Genomic DNA, 18,507 nt, shown 5'->3' with positions numbered 1-18,507 from the left:
TAGGTCCCTGCATACAGATGGGACATTGTCCAGAGGTACCAATATGGCGATTTACCAGGATAGATTTAAGCAGAATAATGCCATGCAGGGCTCGCCATACGAAGATCTTAATCTTGGCCGGGAGCTTTAGAGACCATAGCGTTTTCCAAACAGGGTTTAGGGCAGAATGTCCAGGGAGGGCCAACTGATTAGCCCTAGCTCCAAACGCATGCCGCCATTGAAGATAGTAACCAGATCTGACGGAGTAGCGTCCATTCCTATTGTAATTCCAGGCAATGAAGTCATCAAACCCATGATGATTCAAGGGGATTTCCAGAATGCGTTTCACATCAATATCAAAGAAGAGTGAATTTAAAAGATCAATGTCCCAGTAGCCCGTCGTCGGATCAATAAGATCTGCAACTTTAGTGTAGATGCCTGTCCCCCGTGGGGTAATGATCTTGCGGGTTACGCTGGATGGGATCCACGGGTCTGAATAAATGTGAACATTTTCGCCTGTACCAATTCTCCATATGTATCCCCTTTTAAACGTAGCAATCCCCGCCACAATACTTTGCCAAGTAAAAAAAGACCCAGCTTTAGGACCAGCCTTGAGAATATCACAGTGAGGAAAGTATTTTGCCTTCAAAACCGTCGCACATAGTGAATTAGGCTCCGTTGCAAGTCTCCAAACCTGCTTTGCTAACATGGCCAGGTTAAAGGAGTGGAAGTCCCTGAAGCCTAGTCCACCCTCGCGCTTAGGATAGCATAGTTTCCACCATGCCAACCAGTGCATCTTGTTACTATTTTCATCATCGCCCCACCAAAAGCTAGAGATAGCATCCATCATTTTTTTGCAAGTTCCCACAGGAATAAGAAACACTGACATTGCATAAACTGGAATGGCCTGGGCCACCGCTTTCAGCAAAATCTCCTTGCCCCCAGTGGACAGATGTTTCTCCTTCCACCCATTAATCCTCTGGATGATTCTTTCAACAAAATGCTCAAAACAATCACTTGTATCAGCCCCCACCAAAGCAGGCAGGCCCAAATATTTGTCAGAGATAGCTTCTGTATCAATATGTAGGGCCGCACATATTTCAGCTCTAACCAGGATGTATTCGGAGAGAAGAAGATACTTGACTTTGCTAGACTCACCAATTGTCCTGAATTAGCACAGTAAGTATCCAGAACATGTTGCAAGGAAGTTGCATTATTCGGCTTTCATTATTGTGTAGACTTGGTGTCTTCCATAGGTACCATGTGGTTTTTAATCAGTGCCCGAGGGAAGCAAATAAAGTTGCTCATGAGCTAGCTAAAGAGTGTTTTCAGATTCAAGTCTCTTGTAATTGGGTCGATGAGCCCCCTAGTTTTTTTATGAACCAACTTATAAACTATGTAACTAGTGATTAATAAAGCTTTTTGGTAAAACAACTTATAAACGATGTAACTATTTGTGGTGATTAATAAAGCTCGCATCAGAGTCTCGCTGTTTCCCTAAAACCTAAAAAAACAAGTCCAGATGGAATGTTTGTTAAGACAATTTTGGTAAATATTACTCCGTAGGAGTTTGGGCTAAACATTCCAAGGACTTCAACCATACATATACATTATAAGACCACATTACACGTATCAATTCCAGCAGAGATAGAAAGGATATTTGGCTTCACAGAGGCCCAAAACGAAGAACAGAAGGTCCAAGTCAATCTGACAATCCACTTACTTCAGAAATTGGTCAATGGGAAAACTCTTTCGTGCCAACGAAGCCATCAAAGTACGAAACAGCATTTGCCCCGAAAATCCCAATCGCAGAATCACAGATTCTCACGATTCAGTTGATGAGGATTAGCAAAAGGTCATCAAAGAACTAACATAACCTACTTGTCTCGTTCAAAGCCTCCAGCCACGCTCTACGGGGCAGCAAAACAGGGCACCTCCGTTTCTTCTGTGAGCAGTGCTAGTTTACAGTGCCTACTAGCTGGTGCTGATCCAGCAAATCTTTTCTGGTGCAACTGCCAGATGTCTTCAAGGATTCCAAGGCCTCTCTGCATATTTCAATTCGAGCTGTAAAGTATGGTGACTGTAGGCTGTTCTAGGCAAATGACCATGGTCAAGCAGTTGATTTTTTTTTTTTTTTGAATTTTTGGTCAAGCAATTATCACTAGACGATAGACTTGAATGTAGCCAAAAGGGGCAAGTAGGATACCGTAACCCTTCTTCGATCTCTGCGTTCCCTGGCTCCAATTTAACACCTTCAAGAAATGCACCACAAGCCTTTTCATAGTCCTGAAGACCAAAGTAAGTACGTAAATCAAAACATATTTGCTAAAAAAGAAGGGCAGAATTCCCGCAGAAACTATGGAACTGATCTAAGCATCCATTCCTACCTTCAGTAACATCAGAGCAGTTCCTTCACGATAGCAGGCCTTTGGCCAGCCAGGTCGCATCATCTTGCAAAGTTGAGCATCATTCAAGGCCTTCCTCGCATTACCAAAGCGAAGCCAACATAGGCTCCTATTTGAAAGCAAGGTCACATTACCAGGGTCAAGTCTCATTGCCTACAACAAGACAGAAGATTAACACAATGTTTTAGATTTGCCAGCATGAAGTGCTGGGTGAATCACTAAGCTATTTCAAACTTCATAAAATCTATGCAGTAAACAGAAGTCATCCATGACAAGATTTACTTATATAAGCATGTCAGAGGATAACTGTTCATACAAATCATAATCTGCTCTGGGTGCACAAAATATGAATCCATTGATAAATAGCTAACCAATACAGAGGTGCAGAAAAGACAACATCAGTGGATATTTGGAAAGACAAAATATAGCAACAAACTATATTAATTGTGTGAGTTCATTGGCAAAGCCTCCCGGAGAGTGAACTCATTTATGATTCTTATACTAGTCTTCCAACATTCTTAGAAACAGCCAGGAGCACCCAGCCTACCATTTACAGTTGAACAATCCAGGAGATACCTTAATTCACATGTCATTGCATGCTGTGAGCAAGATAATCCAATTAACTGGATCCACCCTGGACTTGGCAAGATTATCTAGAACATGCTTAAAGCTAACATAGGTTGTTCATTGATTGTGCATAATATAAAGAAGCGGAAATATTTTTGTACTTACACGCTGTTAAGGGGTATTAGTATTGGTCTAGGTCTCTATGAGTCCGTATTTGTCTAGGTTTACTATTTTTCGAGAAAACGCAAAGGACCTTTGCGTTTCATTGCATTGAAAAGATAGGGGTTTGTTAACATCCTCCTAGGAGGCAGAATACAGGCTAAAAACACCTCCTAGGTTTACTATTATTGTGCCTCAAGTCTTTTGTACTATATATTGTGGCCTTTGCCCCCCTGGTTATACAAGTTGCTGTTTGTGTAACACACCCATGCGTGTGGGTTTTTCCGTCACCGTACGTTTTGCTTTGAGATTCAAATAAAAGGAGTAGAGAGAGAGAGAGAGAGAGAGAGAGAGAGAGAGAGAGAGAGAGAGCTACTTTTCCATCTACCACGGTGAGCGGGAATCTTGAGGAATAAATCGACGGTGACGGAAACACCCACACCCATGCGTGTGTGTACTACAGATAAGAATCATTTCAAGGTCGCTTAGCCAATGGTGTTAACTTAAGTGCATACCAGGGTAACCAACAAAAGATGGCCAGACATCGGGGTATGTTGAGCAGAGGGGCTCCGACAAGAGAAGTGTAGATATTATTTAGACTAGTTTATCTTCTTCTTTGAAACAACTTACATGGGCATCCATTTATAAGGACTAGTTATACTGTCCCTGATGCAACTCCTACATTGACACAACTCACCTAAAAGAATCAACCTGGACAAAGATGCCTGATAAACCACTTGCACATATGAAATCTACTTACGAATTCAACAGACTCTATCTCTAAACCAACTCCAAAACCATTAATCTGTTATTCTTGGTGTCAGCTTCTTCCTGGATGGCTTACAGGTCAGCCACTGGTATTGGTCTCATCTTGCCCCTACAAGAATGTGCTGCTGCCTGAACTATGTTCACAACGATGAGTTGTATGCAATGGCAGTAACTCGCTCTAGCAGTAATCCAACTGCGTCGTCAATAACATAATTGCATTATAAGAGATAACAGAAATAGCAGCATAACAAAAAAAAGTCTTAGAGGCGCAACCTCTGTCCACGTCACAACATTACTACATCTGCAACACTCCACAAAGGAAAACAACAAACTGGACCAAAGGCATTATAGGTCCTTGTTCTGAACATCCAATATGTCCATAAACTTCAACAAACAAGAGGCAAAAACATACCTCGTCATAATTTTTTGTTGCAACAAGATAGTTCCCATTCTTGAACGCCTTGTGTGCTTTAGATTTAGCACTAGCAAGCATAGCTTCCTGAAACATTGGACAATCAAATAAAATAAAGATTTATATCACATGTAATCCCTTTCCCCACATGCTCAGTAGAAAGTATAGAATTAATAACTGAATGAAAACAGTAGTTCTAGCATCTACGAAGTGGCCATAGATATTAAAGTTCAATAAATATTTAACCTACTGTCTCTTGATAAAATAACAATAATGGGTCACTCTCAGCAGTTGACAGAATTGTTTGATTCTGTTTCATTTCCACACGTTTTTACTGGCATAGCAATCAACATCACTCCTAGAACCTGGTAATCTAGTTTGTTCCAGATTCACCCAATTTTGAAGTTCTAGGATTAATCAACATTACTGATTACCACACCTTGCATATGCTGCAAAGTCCACAACAACAATAAAGTCTTTAGTCCCAAGTAAAGGATAGCCCACCTCTAAAAGAACCACAGACCATGGATATGTTTGGTTTGTGCCCAAGTTTGCCCTACCAAAAGTTTGCCTAGCCAAAAATTTGGTTGAGGTTCGCTTGCCCATGGGTTGGCCAACATTGGCTAGAAAACGAACTAGAGTTGGCAAAAAGCATTGGCATATGAAGAGGTTGGTAACCATCCAAACAAAGACCAATTTTTTTTGTCATTGCCAAAATATCGATAAGGTAAGGTCACAATCCAAGCATGCCCCGTAATCTTATCATAAACACTATTGTTTCTCTTGTCCAATTCATTGCACTATTTTCTGTTAATCCTTAAATGCTCATCCTGGCCCAGATTGGTTCAAAATCAATACTGGTTAATCCTGGTTAGGTTAATACTTACAAAAAATAAAAGAGTTCACAACACACAACTGTCATCTTCTACTACACATGGGCATAAATGGTGAAAGACTTAACATGAAGTGTGGCATAGAAAACTCAGGTGAGGGCTATCGAGCTAGCAAGTTCAACATAACAGATAAAGGTAAATATTTAAAATTGTTTCAACTAAACCTTATTGCTCCCAAATGAATTAGGGTGCAATACATGTGACATATTTTCACTTCACTAGCTCATAGCTAACAAAGTCATTGCAGGAAGATAACTGGCATACTTGGCATTCCCAATGAATCAAATTCTTAGCCAGTAACTGTGATTCATTATAGGAAAGTGAAATGTATGGCTTCAACCACTCTTTTCAAGTTACAATTATGAATTGCAGAAACCCCAAATTAGGGAAATCTCATGGATAGCAGGCACACTCCAACGATTGATATAAACAAATATGATAATGTTCTATAACATACCTTCGCTGGGGGCACTGATATTGCATGCCTAATAACTCCATCGACACTCCAGTCACGCACATTAGACAAACGTGAAGTGAATGGAAATAGAATTTCGACATCTTCACGCCTACCAGAAAGTGCAACAATTTCTATAGGAGTGAACCCATACTGCCAAAACAACAAGCAAGATTAACTTCACTTAATATTTGGAATATGACAAAGCGGGCAGATACAAGGTATCTACACAAACATTGAGCAGACATGGTATAAACTTAAATACTAGAGATTAGGATAAATAAGTGGAGTGGTGTCTTCTAGTGTAGCAATGAGCACACAGAACATTGGCTTGCTGTCTAAGGTCAGTCAACCACCACTGAAGAACAAAACTGTTACTATACACAGTTATTACGTGATAATACTATCCCAATAACTTCCGGGATGAAGCAGATAAGAACTAAATATCTCTGATATTTGCAATTTCAGATTCAATTTTTCTCAAAACTGTCTTCTACATATCCAACAATCCAACGAGGTAGTTTGCAGATTCAAAGTTAGTCAAAGCTGGAGCTCCAAGGTAAGTTGTTCCTATCTAGCAGATAGCTTAGAACCATCACATACTCAGACGTCTCTCCATATAGTCAAATGGAATAGGGTAATGGATTTAAAATGTAGCTTTGTTGTTTCAAGTAATAAACAACATTTATAATGTAGTGTGCGAGGATAAATCTACACAGACCAAAAATACACAAAATAGATCAGCTAAATGAGCAAATTCATCAAGATATCTGTTTCGAAGTTTACATTTGAAGATGGAAAACCAACCAGAATATGCCATGTTACGTTATCCATGTAGAAGCAAGGACAAAAGAACTTACAGTGTTAGTAACATTAGCATCTGCACCAGCCAGAACCAAGCACTTAAGGATGTCAGTCAAGCCAGCAGTGGCCGCGATCATTAAGGGTGTCTCTTTACCAATACCATCCACATCAGCACCAGCCTAACAATACAAACAAGGGTCGTATACTTATATGCTTCATATGGACACACATACACATACAAATACCCATTGTTATAATAATTTCATGGAAGTTTGAGAAATTCAGTAAATGTAGCACTCTCTTTTCAAATTATCAAAGTAACCCGCAAGTTGACCTGTGAACAATGAGTTGACATACCTCAAGCAGGTGCTTAACACATTTCGTTGAGCGTGCGATAGTAGCAAGAACAAGAGCTGTATAATCAGTACCACTCAAAGCTATATTATGCTGTTGAGAGATAAAGAAATTAGAAATCCCATATAACTACAGTCAACATAAAAATTAAATAAGGAAGGGAGGGGTGTAGATATAACAATGTTACTGTGAGTAAAAACTTTTGTCGAAAATAAGAAATAGCATATTTAACATACAGAAACATTGTCAAGTAAACGCATTAGGCTCTTATGTCATATATAAAAAGGTGATGGATCTTTCGGACCCATATGGAAAATCCCTCACCAGTCACCACTCCCAAAAATGCATTGAAAGGAAAGAAGATCAAAAGAATGTGTTTCCAGCCCAGAAAAGTTAATGGAAATACAGAACAAAGCTAGAAATTAGCAGTAGTTGTGCATTAACGTTCAAGCGGTAACAAGAATACAGTAATGCTGCAAAGCAAGATCTTCAGCATCAACTGACTATAGTGACACTGCATCTAGACATTGCTAAGCATGTTAAACTTCAACTTGTCAGAATATGTCATGCAAGGACAGTAGAAACTAAAAGCGCTATGTACAGACGTGCAGTTCATATAGTTAGATATGCATACGGTAGAAAAAAGAAGCATGTGCACAGTCAGGTCTGTGGACTCAAACTGGTGGATATTTTAAATGTGCAATGAAATAAGAAAAGTCGCCGATGAAAAGGAGATTACAAGTTGATTTGTAGATTGGAAAAATGATATTGGTTCGAAAGAAATAGCGACACATCGCTCACACTACCAAGACACAATATTACTGAGACTGGTTTGGAAACTGGAGCAGGTGAAGAATCGTACTCCACATGATTCAAGCTTACAGTTAAAATGGATTAAAACACATGTGTAACACGTAAATCCAACTTCATGAAGAGAAAAAGCTCAAACAGGAGTTGCTGGATAGGGAAGCAATCGTATAAATAACTATTACTGTGGATGCTACTATTCTAAATAGGAAGCCAGTTCATCAAAAAGAGAAGATGATGGTGATGCTTACATCTGCACCGTGGTCCAACAAAATCTTCACAATATCATCCAGCCCACTAGAAGCAGCAATATGTAGTGCTGTCCCACCAAGATTTATTGCATTAACGTGAGCTCCTTTCAAGAGTAAGAGCTTTACTATTTCATAGTTTCCTGGATACAAAATACAAGATACATCATGAATTGACTATAGATACTTTGTTGTAGCTCCTTGTTTTTGCAGCAATTTGTTAATAGCAACCTATCTAATACTACCTCCATTCCTATGAAAAGGGTTTTTTTTCAAAAGTCTAGCTAAATAAAGTTTGACCAAGATTTTAGAAAAGATCATTAATATGTACAATCCAAAATCAACACCATCAGATGCATCATGAAATATATTTTCATATGATATCTATATAATATCATAGTTCTTATTAACTTTTTCAGAAAGTTTGGTCAAACTTTACTTAATTTGACTTTAAAAAAAAGGCCTTATTCGTTGGAACAGAGGGAGTATACGTTAGGAAGCCTTATTCGTTGGTATATATATGTATATTAGCAGACCTAAAGCTAGCCCACGAAATACAGTCAATAATTATGGCTTGGGAACTGATGGAGTACACAGAATTGGGACACAGAGGCCATGCTTGAACTTCAGAGCTTGGCTAAGCTAAATTAACGATGTCATTGAAATATACAAGGCCTGCTAGTCCTTTTTTCTGCGCAATATGATGCCTATATGGGAGAAAAAAAAAACTTTCACATACAGCATGCACTTTACTCCCTTTCTTCAGATGTTTGCCACTGTGGAGAATCCGTACATTATAGAAACAATTCCATGTCTCACCAATATATGGGTCCTCGTGGAGTACACAAGAGAAGAAGAGCACTTAAGCCCAGAGATTGATCATACCTACTTTGGAGGCGAAATGGAGAAGAGTACGCCCTTCTGTGTCGAGCTTCCCTGTGTTAGCACCTCGATCAAGGAAATAACGCACCAATTCAACATTCTGACGGGCCATAGCAGCCTCGATAGCAGTTGCGCCTGCAGGGAAACCAACGACAACGGGGAGAAGGCGAGAAACCTAATTAGCACAAATCCAGCCCATCAGACGAAACAGCTAACTCGGTCAGACAACTGAGCACCATGGAACTAAGCAAGGAAGGAAAGGAGAGGGATTGAAGGTGACGCACGCACCGAAGGGGCTCTCGACATCAACGTCCAATCCGAGGTCCTCGAGCAGGTAGCGGCAAACGGGCAGGCTCCCGCCGAGGGCGGCGAGGTGAATGAGGCGCATGCCGGAGCCGTCCATGACGGAGCCCATCTTCTCAGCGAGGCGGCGGCCTTCCGCGCCCCTGCCCAGAGCCCTCGCCGCCTCTGAAACGAAACGGATCGGCGCCTGCATCAGCACGGAAACACCAGAGAAATCGAAAGGAAGAAGAGGAGAAGGACGGCGCGCGTACGCTTGACTCGGCGGAGGTCGCCGCTGAAGGCCGCCATGAGGAAGGCCTTGTCGAAGGTAGGGTTGGAGGAGAAAGGGCTGGGTTCGCCGAAACCCGGAGGGATGTCGTTGAAGCGGTGGAGGTCGAAGGCCTGGGGAGGGTGGAGAGGCGGCTGCGGCGCCATGGCGACGGGGTTGGAGGTTGGTAAGGTTTATGCCAGGGGTTGGATGGGGGAGGCTGGCTGGGGAAGACGACGGTGCAAATGGAAGCCGAGCGGGCTAAGAATTTACTGTACAACGAGTGCAGTATTTTATTTTCTTGGGATTGGGAGGATGAATCTTTTTCTTCGAAAAGTGTATTTCGCACACGAGCATTAGTGCTCCTAATTTTTTTTAAAAAAAAATTTTGATTCTAGAAAGGTTAAAATTGAATATTCACATACATATAATAAACATTTCGAAGGTATGGTAGAAATATTGGAGAAAAATATATTGTATTTGAAGCTATACAAAAAAAGACAAATTGCTAAAAAATATCTACCCATATATGTAGCCACAATTTTTTTTTTCTTAAGCTCAAAATACAGTGCAATTTCTACCAAAAGTTCGCACGAATATTCAGGACATGTGTATGTATTCATGGAATAAATGTAACGATTTTTTGAAACGCAGATGTACAATTTTTTGGAACTAGGAGCACTGATGCTCATGCACACCAGATTTGTTTCGCTTTTTCTTTTGCTATAAGTTTGAGGACATCTTAAAATACAGGATTGCAATGCCACGTGAGTGTGGCAATTTGCAGCTCGAGCTAGATGGCTTTCAAAAATTTGAAAATAGCATTTTATAGTTTCCGAAAAAAAAGCAATACGAAAGACTAGGTATTTTGGGTTGTGCAAAATTCACGGATCCATGGATCCGAAAAAGGGAACAGTACAGATTTTGAAACCTCTAAAATTTATCAGAATTTGTCATTTTTATGTAGCCTCGAATATAATGTATTTCATCCTGAGATTTTGCACTGTGGTAGAGTACAGCATTACCTACATCGAGAACTTTTTTTCAGAATTTCTTGAAACTTTAAAATGTTGAATTCAAATTTTGTAAAAAAAATTGGGGGGGGGGGGGGGGGAATGTAGCTCGGGCTACATTTGGAGTTTCCGGTCCATTATGTTTCTATAAAATTTAATTGCCATAAAAAATTGGTTGATTCAATAACATGAAAAATAAAGGATTCCTACAATGAGGATTAAGGTTTCCTTTAAATGTAGTGCAATGCATATCAGAGAATACGTGATTCAATCCTATAAATCAAACAACCACCGTAGTAAAAAAAAAAAAAATTCTAAAGATTTACATCTATATTATTTTAAATAAGATTCATTTGAATCGTTGCTCTCCTCGCGAAGGCGGTTTCCACCGTTGCGCTCCTCGCCATGACATCGTGGAAATTAGATTCATACGTTTCGAGAAACTTTTATTTGCTTTCGAAACTATTTGCGGTTGTAATTGAATTGTACTCGGTTTATTGAGCTATACTTCAGATTTTAGTGTGCTTTTGTATTTCAGTTTCTATGTTTTTATTACTTTTATTTTAGTACATCGTGCTTATACTTTGGTTAATGTATTTTGTGCTTCCGTTTTAGCATACTTTGTACTTCGCTTTAGTATGCTTGTACTTGAAATACACTTGCACTTGCACTTTGTACTTCGATTAGTTTTCAAGAACAGGCAACCAATGGTTGCTTGCTTTTCCATTAAGATCTAGAAAAAGAGGGTTTTACAAAGCTTCTTACATGCAGCTAAGCTGCCCGCTACAGCAGCACCTAAAACTACTCCTCATGCCTGCTCGCTGTCTGTTTTGCTACATCCTAGAGTAATTAGCATAGTAATTAGAACTGAAATAGTTAGGGTATAGAATTTCATTCATCCGATTAGTTCATACCTTCATCTCTGGTACATCAGTGCATGACATGAGGATTATAAGCCAACACCAAAAACACAACTTACATTGGGTCTCACACAGCTTAACATAAAACTTTGCCAAAATGGATAATAAGCTCACTTCAGAAGTTCAGATGCTGTAAAGAAAATACAGTCACCTATCAAAGGAACCACAAAGAAAGTTCTGTACACAAAAAATTTGCCCCCATTACCAAAGCGGAGCCAGCATTCCAGTGAGGCGACGTGCTTCGTAGTTTCCAGGGTCCAGCTGATCATAGGGCATCTACCAATTAACCTAACCTACTTGTCTCGTCACACTATAAACAGTGCACCTCCCTTTCTTCTGTGAGTAGTGCTAGTTTACGGCATCAACTAGCCGGCGCTGATCCAGCATATCTTTTCCAGTGATACTGCCAGTTATCTTCAAGGATGCCAAGGCCTCCCTACACATTTCAGTTTGAACTGTGAATATCATGTCTATAGGCTGCTCTAAGGGAAAGATCATTGCAAGAAGGAATTTGCTTAATTTCATCGAGATTATCATTTGTTCTTCCAAAATTTGATTTAGGCCTTCTGCCTTCCTTTTAGTACAATGAGCAGAGCTCCTGACGGCCTTTCGAAAAAAGATTATCACTATACACTAGACTTGAATGTAGCCAAAAGAGACAAGTAGGATACCTTAACCCTTCTTCAATCTCTGTGTTCCCAGCCTCCAACTTAACACCTTCAAGAAATGCACCACATGCCTTTTCATAGTCCTGAAGACAAAGAGCTTGCACGTACATAAAGAATGGATTTTCCACAGAAAATGCGGAACTTGTGTACATCAAAACGGTTTTCCCACTGAAAATATAGATCTGATCTAAACAACTTATCGCACCTTCAGTAACATCAGAGCACTTCCTTCACGGTAGCAGGCCTTTGCCCAGCCAGGTCGCATCCTCCTGCAAGCTTGAGCATCCTCCAAGGCCTCCTTCCCATAACCGAAGCGAAGCCAGCATAGGCTCCTATTTGAGAGCAAGGTTGCATCACCAGGGTTGAGTTTCATTGCCTACAACACAGATGAAGCATCAAGCATCTACAATGTTTTAGATTTGCCAGCAAGGATGGCTGTGCTGGGTGAATCACTAAAACACTAATTAAATGTTTGCAGCAAAGATAAGTCATCAATGGCATGATTTACTTGCATAACCATGCCATAATCTGCACTGGATGTACAAAATATGAATCCGTTGACAAATACAGCTCAAACAAATAAAAACTAATACAGAGGAACAAAATGAGAAGATAAACTAAATGGCAATTCGAAAAGAAAAAGAGAGTGCATAAGTGTAGTGCGCATGTTCATTGGCAAAGCCTCTCGAAGTGTGAACCTCCTTATGATCTTATACCAGTTTTCCAGCATTAAAGAAGGCATGTAAGCAAGATATTCCAATTAGCTGGAGCTGGATCCAGCCCTGGACTTGAGAAGATTGTTTTGAGAACACGCATAGACTAATATAAGTTCATTGCCTTTTTCTTAATATAACAACATGCAAGAAAGACCGTTCATGGTAGCCTCGCAAATGATGTGAACCTAAGTACCTATGAGCATAACTAATTACAGAAGATAGCCAGACAACATGGCTTGAAAGAATTAGGGTTTGTGGAGCATCGGGATGCACATAAATTCCAATGAAAGAAGTTTAGACGATTTTTACACAAAGACTAGTCTATCTTCTTCCTTCTTTGAAACCACACACATGAGCATCCATTTATAAGGACTACTTAAGACCCATGAAGGGAACATAAAAACAATACTACAATGCACTATAGTCATTAAACTTGTTCTGAGTGGTCAATAAGTCCATAAACTATAATAAACAAGATGCAAATATACCTCATCATAAATTCTCACTGCAACAAGATAATTCCCACTCTTGAACGCCTGGTGTGCTTTGGATTTTGCACTAGCAAGCATAGTTTTCTGAAACGTTGAGACCAATGAAATGAAATAAAGATTCAGTATCACACGTAAACAATTATAATTAATATCTCTCTGACTCAACCCAATAGTTCTGCCATTTACGAAGTGGCCATGAATATTCAATCAAATATTAACCTCATGTCTCCCGATAAATTAAAATTAAAGGTCAATGTCAACAGTTAAAGAATTGTTCGATTAGATTCATTTCCACTGTTTCTACTAGCCTAACAATCAATTTCACTGATAGAACTGGGTATCTTGTTTTGTTTCACAGTCACATATTTTTGAAGTTCTACTAATCAACATTACTGATTGCCGCATTTTCCATCTGCTATGGAATCCACAATAAAACAATAAAGATTTAGTCCGAAGCAGGTTGGGATAAGCTACCGCTGCAGAAACCCACAGCCAATCCATTGTACGGAGTACATTATTTTACCTAAATTCTTAAATGCTCATCTCATCCTAACTTGGTTCAAAATCAAAAATGGGGTTAATCGTGCTTACTTTGATACTTACAACAATTAAAAAAAACTCAGAACACATAACTATCACCGTCCAAAACACACAGGCATGGCAACAGACCACATTCCATGCTGTATGTGACCGAATTAACATGCGATGTGCCATCCAACGGTCAAGTGATAAGGATTATCGAGTTGACCAGTTTAACAGAACAGATGAAGATAATATTTAAATTCTTTCAACTAACTCGTTTTGCTCCCAAATGAGTTAGCATGCAGTAGATGTGACCCATATTTTCTTCACTGGATCATAGCAAACAATACCATTCAGCAAGACTGCTGGCATACTTTGAATTGCACAAAACTTAGAAAAACTGTCACAGCGGCATGCACACTCAAACCATTAATATAAATATGATAATGATGTTTTATAAATTACCTTTGCTGGGCGCACTGATTTTACATGACGAATGACTCCATCAACACTCCAGTCACGCACATTACGAAGACGAGTAGAGACCGGAAATAGAATTTCAACATTTTCACGCCGACCAGAACGTGCAACAATTTCTAGAGGAGTGCGTCCATACTGCCAAGACAACAAACAAGATTAACTTCACTTAGTATTCGACAAAAGAAAATGATAAAGCAGGAGCATGCAAGGTATCTAGAGAACAACATATTTCTGTTAGGAAATGAACTTTAATACTCCCTCTGTCCCACCAGCTCCAGCATATTCTTCTAAACTTAAATACTTTACAGGAGCATGCAACATATAGGAAGGAGGGAGCATATTCTTCTAGTGTAGCAGTGAGCACACAGAACATGTGACCTGCTGCCGAAGATCAGGCAACCACCACTCAAGTATATGAAATCATCACATTACAATACTATCACAACAATTTGCAGGATGTTGAGTTAAAATAGGGTGTTGAATTAAAATGTAGCTTCTCTGTTTCATGTAAGAAACAACATATTTAATGTAGGGTAAATCAAAATGGACCAAGCATAGACAAAATAGACCTGCAAAATAAGCAAATTATTTTCATGATGTTTGTTTTGAAGTACACAACTTGAAGATGGAAAAAGAATAAGATATTTAGCAATAACCAGCTAAATGAACTGTATACTAGGGTATGTCCTGTCAGGTGTGAACGAGAGCATCCATGTATGTAGCAGCAAGGTAAGAAAAAGGCTTACAGTGTCAGTAACATTAGCATCTGCACCAGCCAGAACTAAGCACTTAAGGATGTCAGTTGAACCATCTATGGCAGCAATCATTAAGGGTGTATCTTTACCAATACCATCCACATCAGCGCCAGCCTAACAATGAGAAGCTTGGGTTATATGCTTCAGAAGAACAAACATATACATTTCAATTCGTCATTGGCAGAATCATTTTAGGGTAGTTACAGCAGTAACGTAACTGCACAGTAACCTGGAAGTTGATGTGTGAAGATTACATACCTCAAGCAGAAGTTTCACACATTTCAGCGAGCACGAGATAGTAGCAAGAACAAGAGCTGTATGATCAGTACCACTCAAAGCTAGCTTATGCTGTTGAGAGATGAAAAAATTAGGAGTCCCATATAACCACAGCCATCATAAAACTTAAAGAAGGAAGGGAGGGGTAAAGAGTTACTACAATAGAATAGATAGTATATATATAACCAAGTCATTGTGAGTAAAAGATTTTGTCAAACAAAAGAAATAAAATAAGTGACATAAATGAACATTACGAAAAGTAAACGAATAAGACTTTCATGTTATCTATGAAATGGTGATAATCCTTCTCATCAGTCTGGGAGCACTCCCAAAAATGCATATCAAAGAAAGGAAGATCAAAAGAGTAAGTTTCCAGCCCAGCGAAGTCAATGGCCAGACAAAAGCTAGTGCTAACAGTCATTGTACATTCCGGTCAAGCATGTTAAACTTGAAGTTGTCAGAGACTCAGAGTATGTTATGCAATGAGAAACTAAAAGCACTGTGTATGGTTTATAAAGTCAGATTATGCATATGCTAGAAAAAGTGCAAGTACGCTCAGGTCTCTGAACTCCACCTGCTCACTGATGGAACATGTGCAAAGGAACAAGAAAACTCAGCACTGAAAACGAGATTATAGGTCAGATTAGGGAAAATGGGATTGGCTTTTAAAAAGAGCAACAAGATTGCACATGTTACATGACACATATTACTGAGACTGTGGTTTGAAATGCAGCAGGTGAAGAGTTGTACTCCACCTGATTACAGGTTATAAGTTAGAACTTAGAAGGAATGAAAAACACAAGTGTAACGCACAAAGCCAGTGAGATGAAACATAAATAGGAAATAGCTACTGGATAGAGATCTTTATTTTTTGAGGAATTCAAAATAGCAAGCCAGTTCATAAAAAGGAAAATACAGGAGTATCCCTTACATCTGCATGGTGGTCCAACAAAACCTTCATAATATCATGCTGCCCATGAATAGCAGCAAGATGCAGTGCTGTCCCACCATGATTTAGTGAATTGGGGTTAGCGCCTTTGGAGAGTAAGAGCTCTACCATTTCAACTCCTGGGTACAAGATAGTACGAGATATATATGAGTCTACAATAAATACTTTGCTGTAACTCCTTTGCTGGAAACTAGAAGAGCGCATATCCAATCCAGCCCAGGAAATACAGAGTCAAGCCTAATTATGGGTTGGAATTGATGGAGCAAGCCGAATTCGGATACAAGGGCATGTTTATACTTGTGTGACTTGGCCAAACTAAATTAACGACGGCAGGGAAAAATAAAAGCCCAGCAAGTAATATGATTTCTATAGGGGAAAAAGGAAGAACTTTCACCAGCAAGCACCTTACTCACTTCAGATATTTGACACTGAAAGACTATCCAATCAGAAATTTGTACTCAATATCCAACTGTTATCCTCAAAAAGACGCAGTACACATGCAGAAGAACAGTTGCGAAAGGTGAGTGAGTTATGTGCAGTAGATACTTATGTGTACAGATCGATACTACCTTTTCCCGTCGCCAAATGGAGAGGGGTGTACCCATCATCGTTGAGCCTCTCTTTATCAGCGCCTTGATCAAGAAAGTAACGCACCAGTTCCATATTCCCAATGGCAACAGCAACGGTGAAAGGTGTTTCGCCTGTCAGGGACAAGGAAGCAGAGAAGCTTAGCACAGATTCAGCCCATCCAATCCAAGGAAACAAGTACTCCGAGCAGCTAGGATGATACGGTGCGGGAATGCGAGCTGCTTATTAGGCGAAGGAAATTAAAAGGAGAGGGCTTGAAGGCGGGCGACGCACCCATGAGGCCTACGTCATCGACATCCATCCGGAGGTCCTCGACTAGGTAGCGGCACATGGGCAGGCTGCCGCCGAGGACGGCGGAGTGCAGCAAGCCGTTGCCGAAGCCGTCCCTGACCGCCCCCAGCTTGTCGGCGAGGCGACGGCCCTCCGCCCCTCGGCCCACCGCCCTCGCCGCCCCTGAAGCGTAGGTAAAACGCATCGGCGCCAAAATTCAGCACGGGAATACTAGAAAAATGGGGGAAATGATGGGCGGCGGCGTGGAGAGGGGGTGCGTTACGGGCGTACTCTTGACTTGGCGGAGGTCGCCGTCGTAGACTGCATTGATGAAGCACTCGTCCAAGGCGGGGTTGGAGGAGAATCGGGTGGGCTCGTAGGGAGGGAGGGTGCCGTCGCGCTCGAAGGCGGCGAGAGGGGAGAGATGCGGCTGCCGCGCCATGGCGAAGGGCGAAGGGGTCGGTGGTGGGTAGGGTTTAAGCAAGCCAGGGGTTGGAGATGGGAGGCCGGAGGAGCGAGGGCAGTGGAGTGGAGTGGTGGCCGGGGAGGACGACGCGTGCTAGGACAAGATGGAAATGGAAACAGAGCAGCCTAGATTTTTTTTTTTCGAAATGGGGAAATACCACCCAGCTTGTGCATTCAAATTATAATTATGCACACGAACTTTTTTTATTAGATTATTCATAAAATCTTACAAAAATAATACAAAAGATCAACCTCGAAGCCACTTTACCTACAGTGGGATGAAGGTGGTGACAATACATGATAACCCACAAGTATAGGGGATCGCAACAGTCTTCGAGGGAAGTAAAACCCAAATTTATTGATTCGACACAACGGGAGGTAAAGAATACTTATAAGTCTTAACAACTGAGTTGTCAATTCAGCTGCACCTGGAAAAGCACTAGTAACAGGGGTGATGTGAAAATAGCAGTGATATGAGAGCAATAGTAACAAGAATACAAGAAGAAGAATAAAGAACACGATGGCAATGGCACCAGAAAATAGTTGATACTACTTCCAGTGACATGTAGAACAAGTATATGATGATGAGAGATGGACCGGGGTTTCCAGCTATCTACACTAGTGGTAACTCTCCAATAACAAGTGACAAGTGTTGGGTGAACAAATTACAGTTGGGCAATTGACAGGATTGAAATAGCGCTGTGTTTGGTTGCACTGAAACTAGGCATAGAATTGAAATTTGGGTCCAATTCCGCGCTTTCTGGCGTTTGGACTGCGCTCAGAATGTTCGCTCGGAATTAGAACAAATTTCCGCGCTCGGAATCCTCATGTGTAAAGAGCGGACCAACAATTCCGAGCTCGCTCCCTCGGAAAGGCACGGAAACAGTCCAGCGAAGCGAAGCGATACGTCTCTCCTATCTTCGCTTCTCTCCTCCCTTTTCGTCCATTCCCTCCTCGCGAGCTCCTCTCCTCCCTTCCCGTCCTCTCCAACTCCGGCAGCGGTGGCGGCGTGATGTCTACGTTCCCCCTCCTTTCCTGTAGACAGTGTTGGGCCTCCAAGAGCAGAGGTTTGTAGAACAGCAGCAAGTTTTCCCTTAAGTGGATCACCCAAG

The 18,507-nt window shown here is 40.7% G+C and overlaps 2 protein-coding genes across 2 annotated transcripts; both read right to left on the bottom strand.

The window, feature by feature from the left end:
- Nucleotides 1-1,557: 1,557 nt before the first annotated feature.
- LOC127294476 (uncharacterized) lies at nucleotides 1,558-9,509 on the bottom strand. The gene is made up of 11 exons (XM_051324304.2): nucleotides 9,287-9,509; nucleotides 9,021-9,200; nucleotides 8,736-8,867; nucleotides 7,854-7,993; nucleotides 6,799-6,888; nucleotides 6,498-6,620; nucleotides 5,641-5,790; nucleotides 4,291-4,377; nucleotides 2,367-2,537; nucleotides 2,186-2,265; nucleotides 1,558-2,024 (listed from the first exon to the last, which is right to left on the bottom strand). The coding sequence occupies exons 1-11, from the start codon at nucleotides 9,447-9,449 to the stop codon at nucleotides 1,937-1,939; spliced, it is 1,404 nt and encodes a 467-aa protein (XP_051180264.1). The 5' UTR covers nucleotides 9,450-9,509; the 3' UTR covers nucleotides 1,558-1,936.
- Nucleotides 9,510-11,291: 1,782 nt separating this feature from the next.
- Nucleotides 11,292-17,483, bottom strand: LOC127294477 (uncharacterized). Its single transcript, XM_051324305.2, has 11 exons — nucleotides 17,222-17,483; nucleotides 16,934-17,113; nucleotides 16,642-16,773; nucleotides 16,055-16,191; nucleotides 15,106-15,195; nucleotides 14,839-14,961; nucleotides 14,078-14,227; nucleotides 13,088-13,174; nucleotides 12,089-12,259; nucleotides 11,887-11,966; nucleotides 11,292-11,651 (listed from the first exon to the last, which is right to left on the bottom strand). Exons 1-11 carry the CDS (start codon nucleotides 17,370-17,372, stop codon nucleotides 11,564-11,566), a joined length of 1,389 nt encoding a protein of 462 aa, XP_051180265.1. The 5' UTR covers nucleotides 17,373-17,483; the 3' UTR covers nucleotides 11,292-11,563.
- Nucleotides 17,484-18,507: the final 1,024 nt, after the last annotated feature.

Source organism: Lolium perenne, chromosome 4 (genome assembly GCF_019359855.2).
Source record: "Lolium perenne isolate Kyuss_39 chromosome 4, Kyuss_2.0, whole genome shotgun sequence".
In the NCBI taxonomy this organism is placed as follows: Eukaryota; Viridiplantae; Streptophyta; class Magnoliopsida; order Poales; family Poaceae; genus Lolium; species Lolium perenne.
The sequence above is the reverse complement of the archived record's forward strand: the minus strand, read 5'-3'. Positions and strand labels throughout refer to the sequence as shown.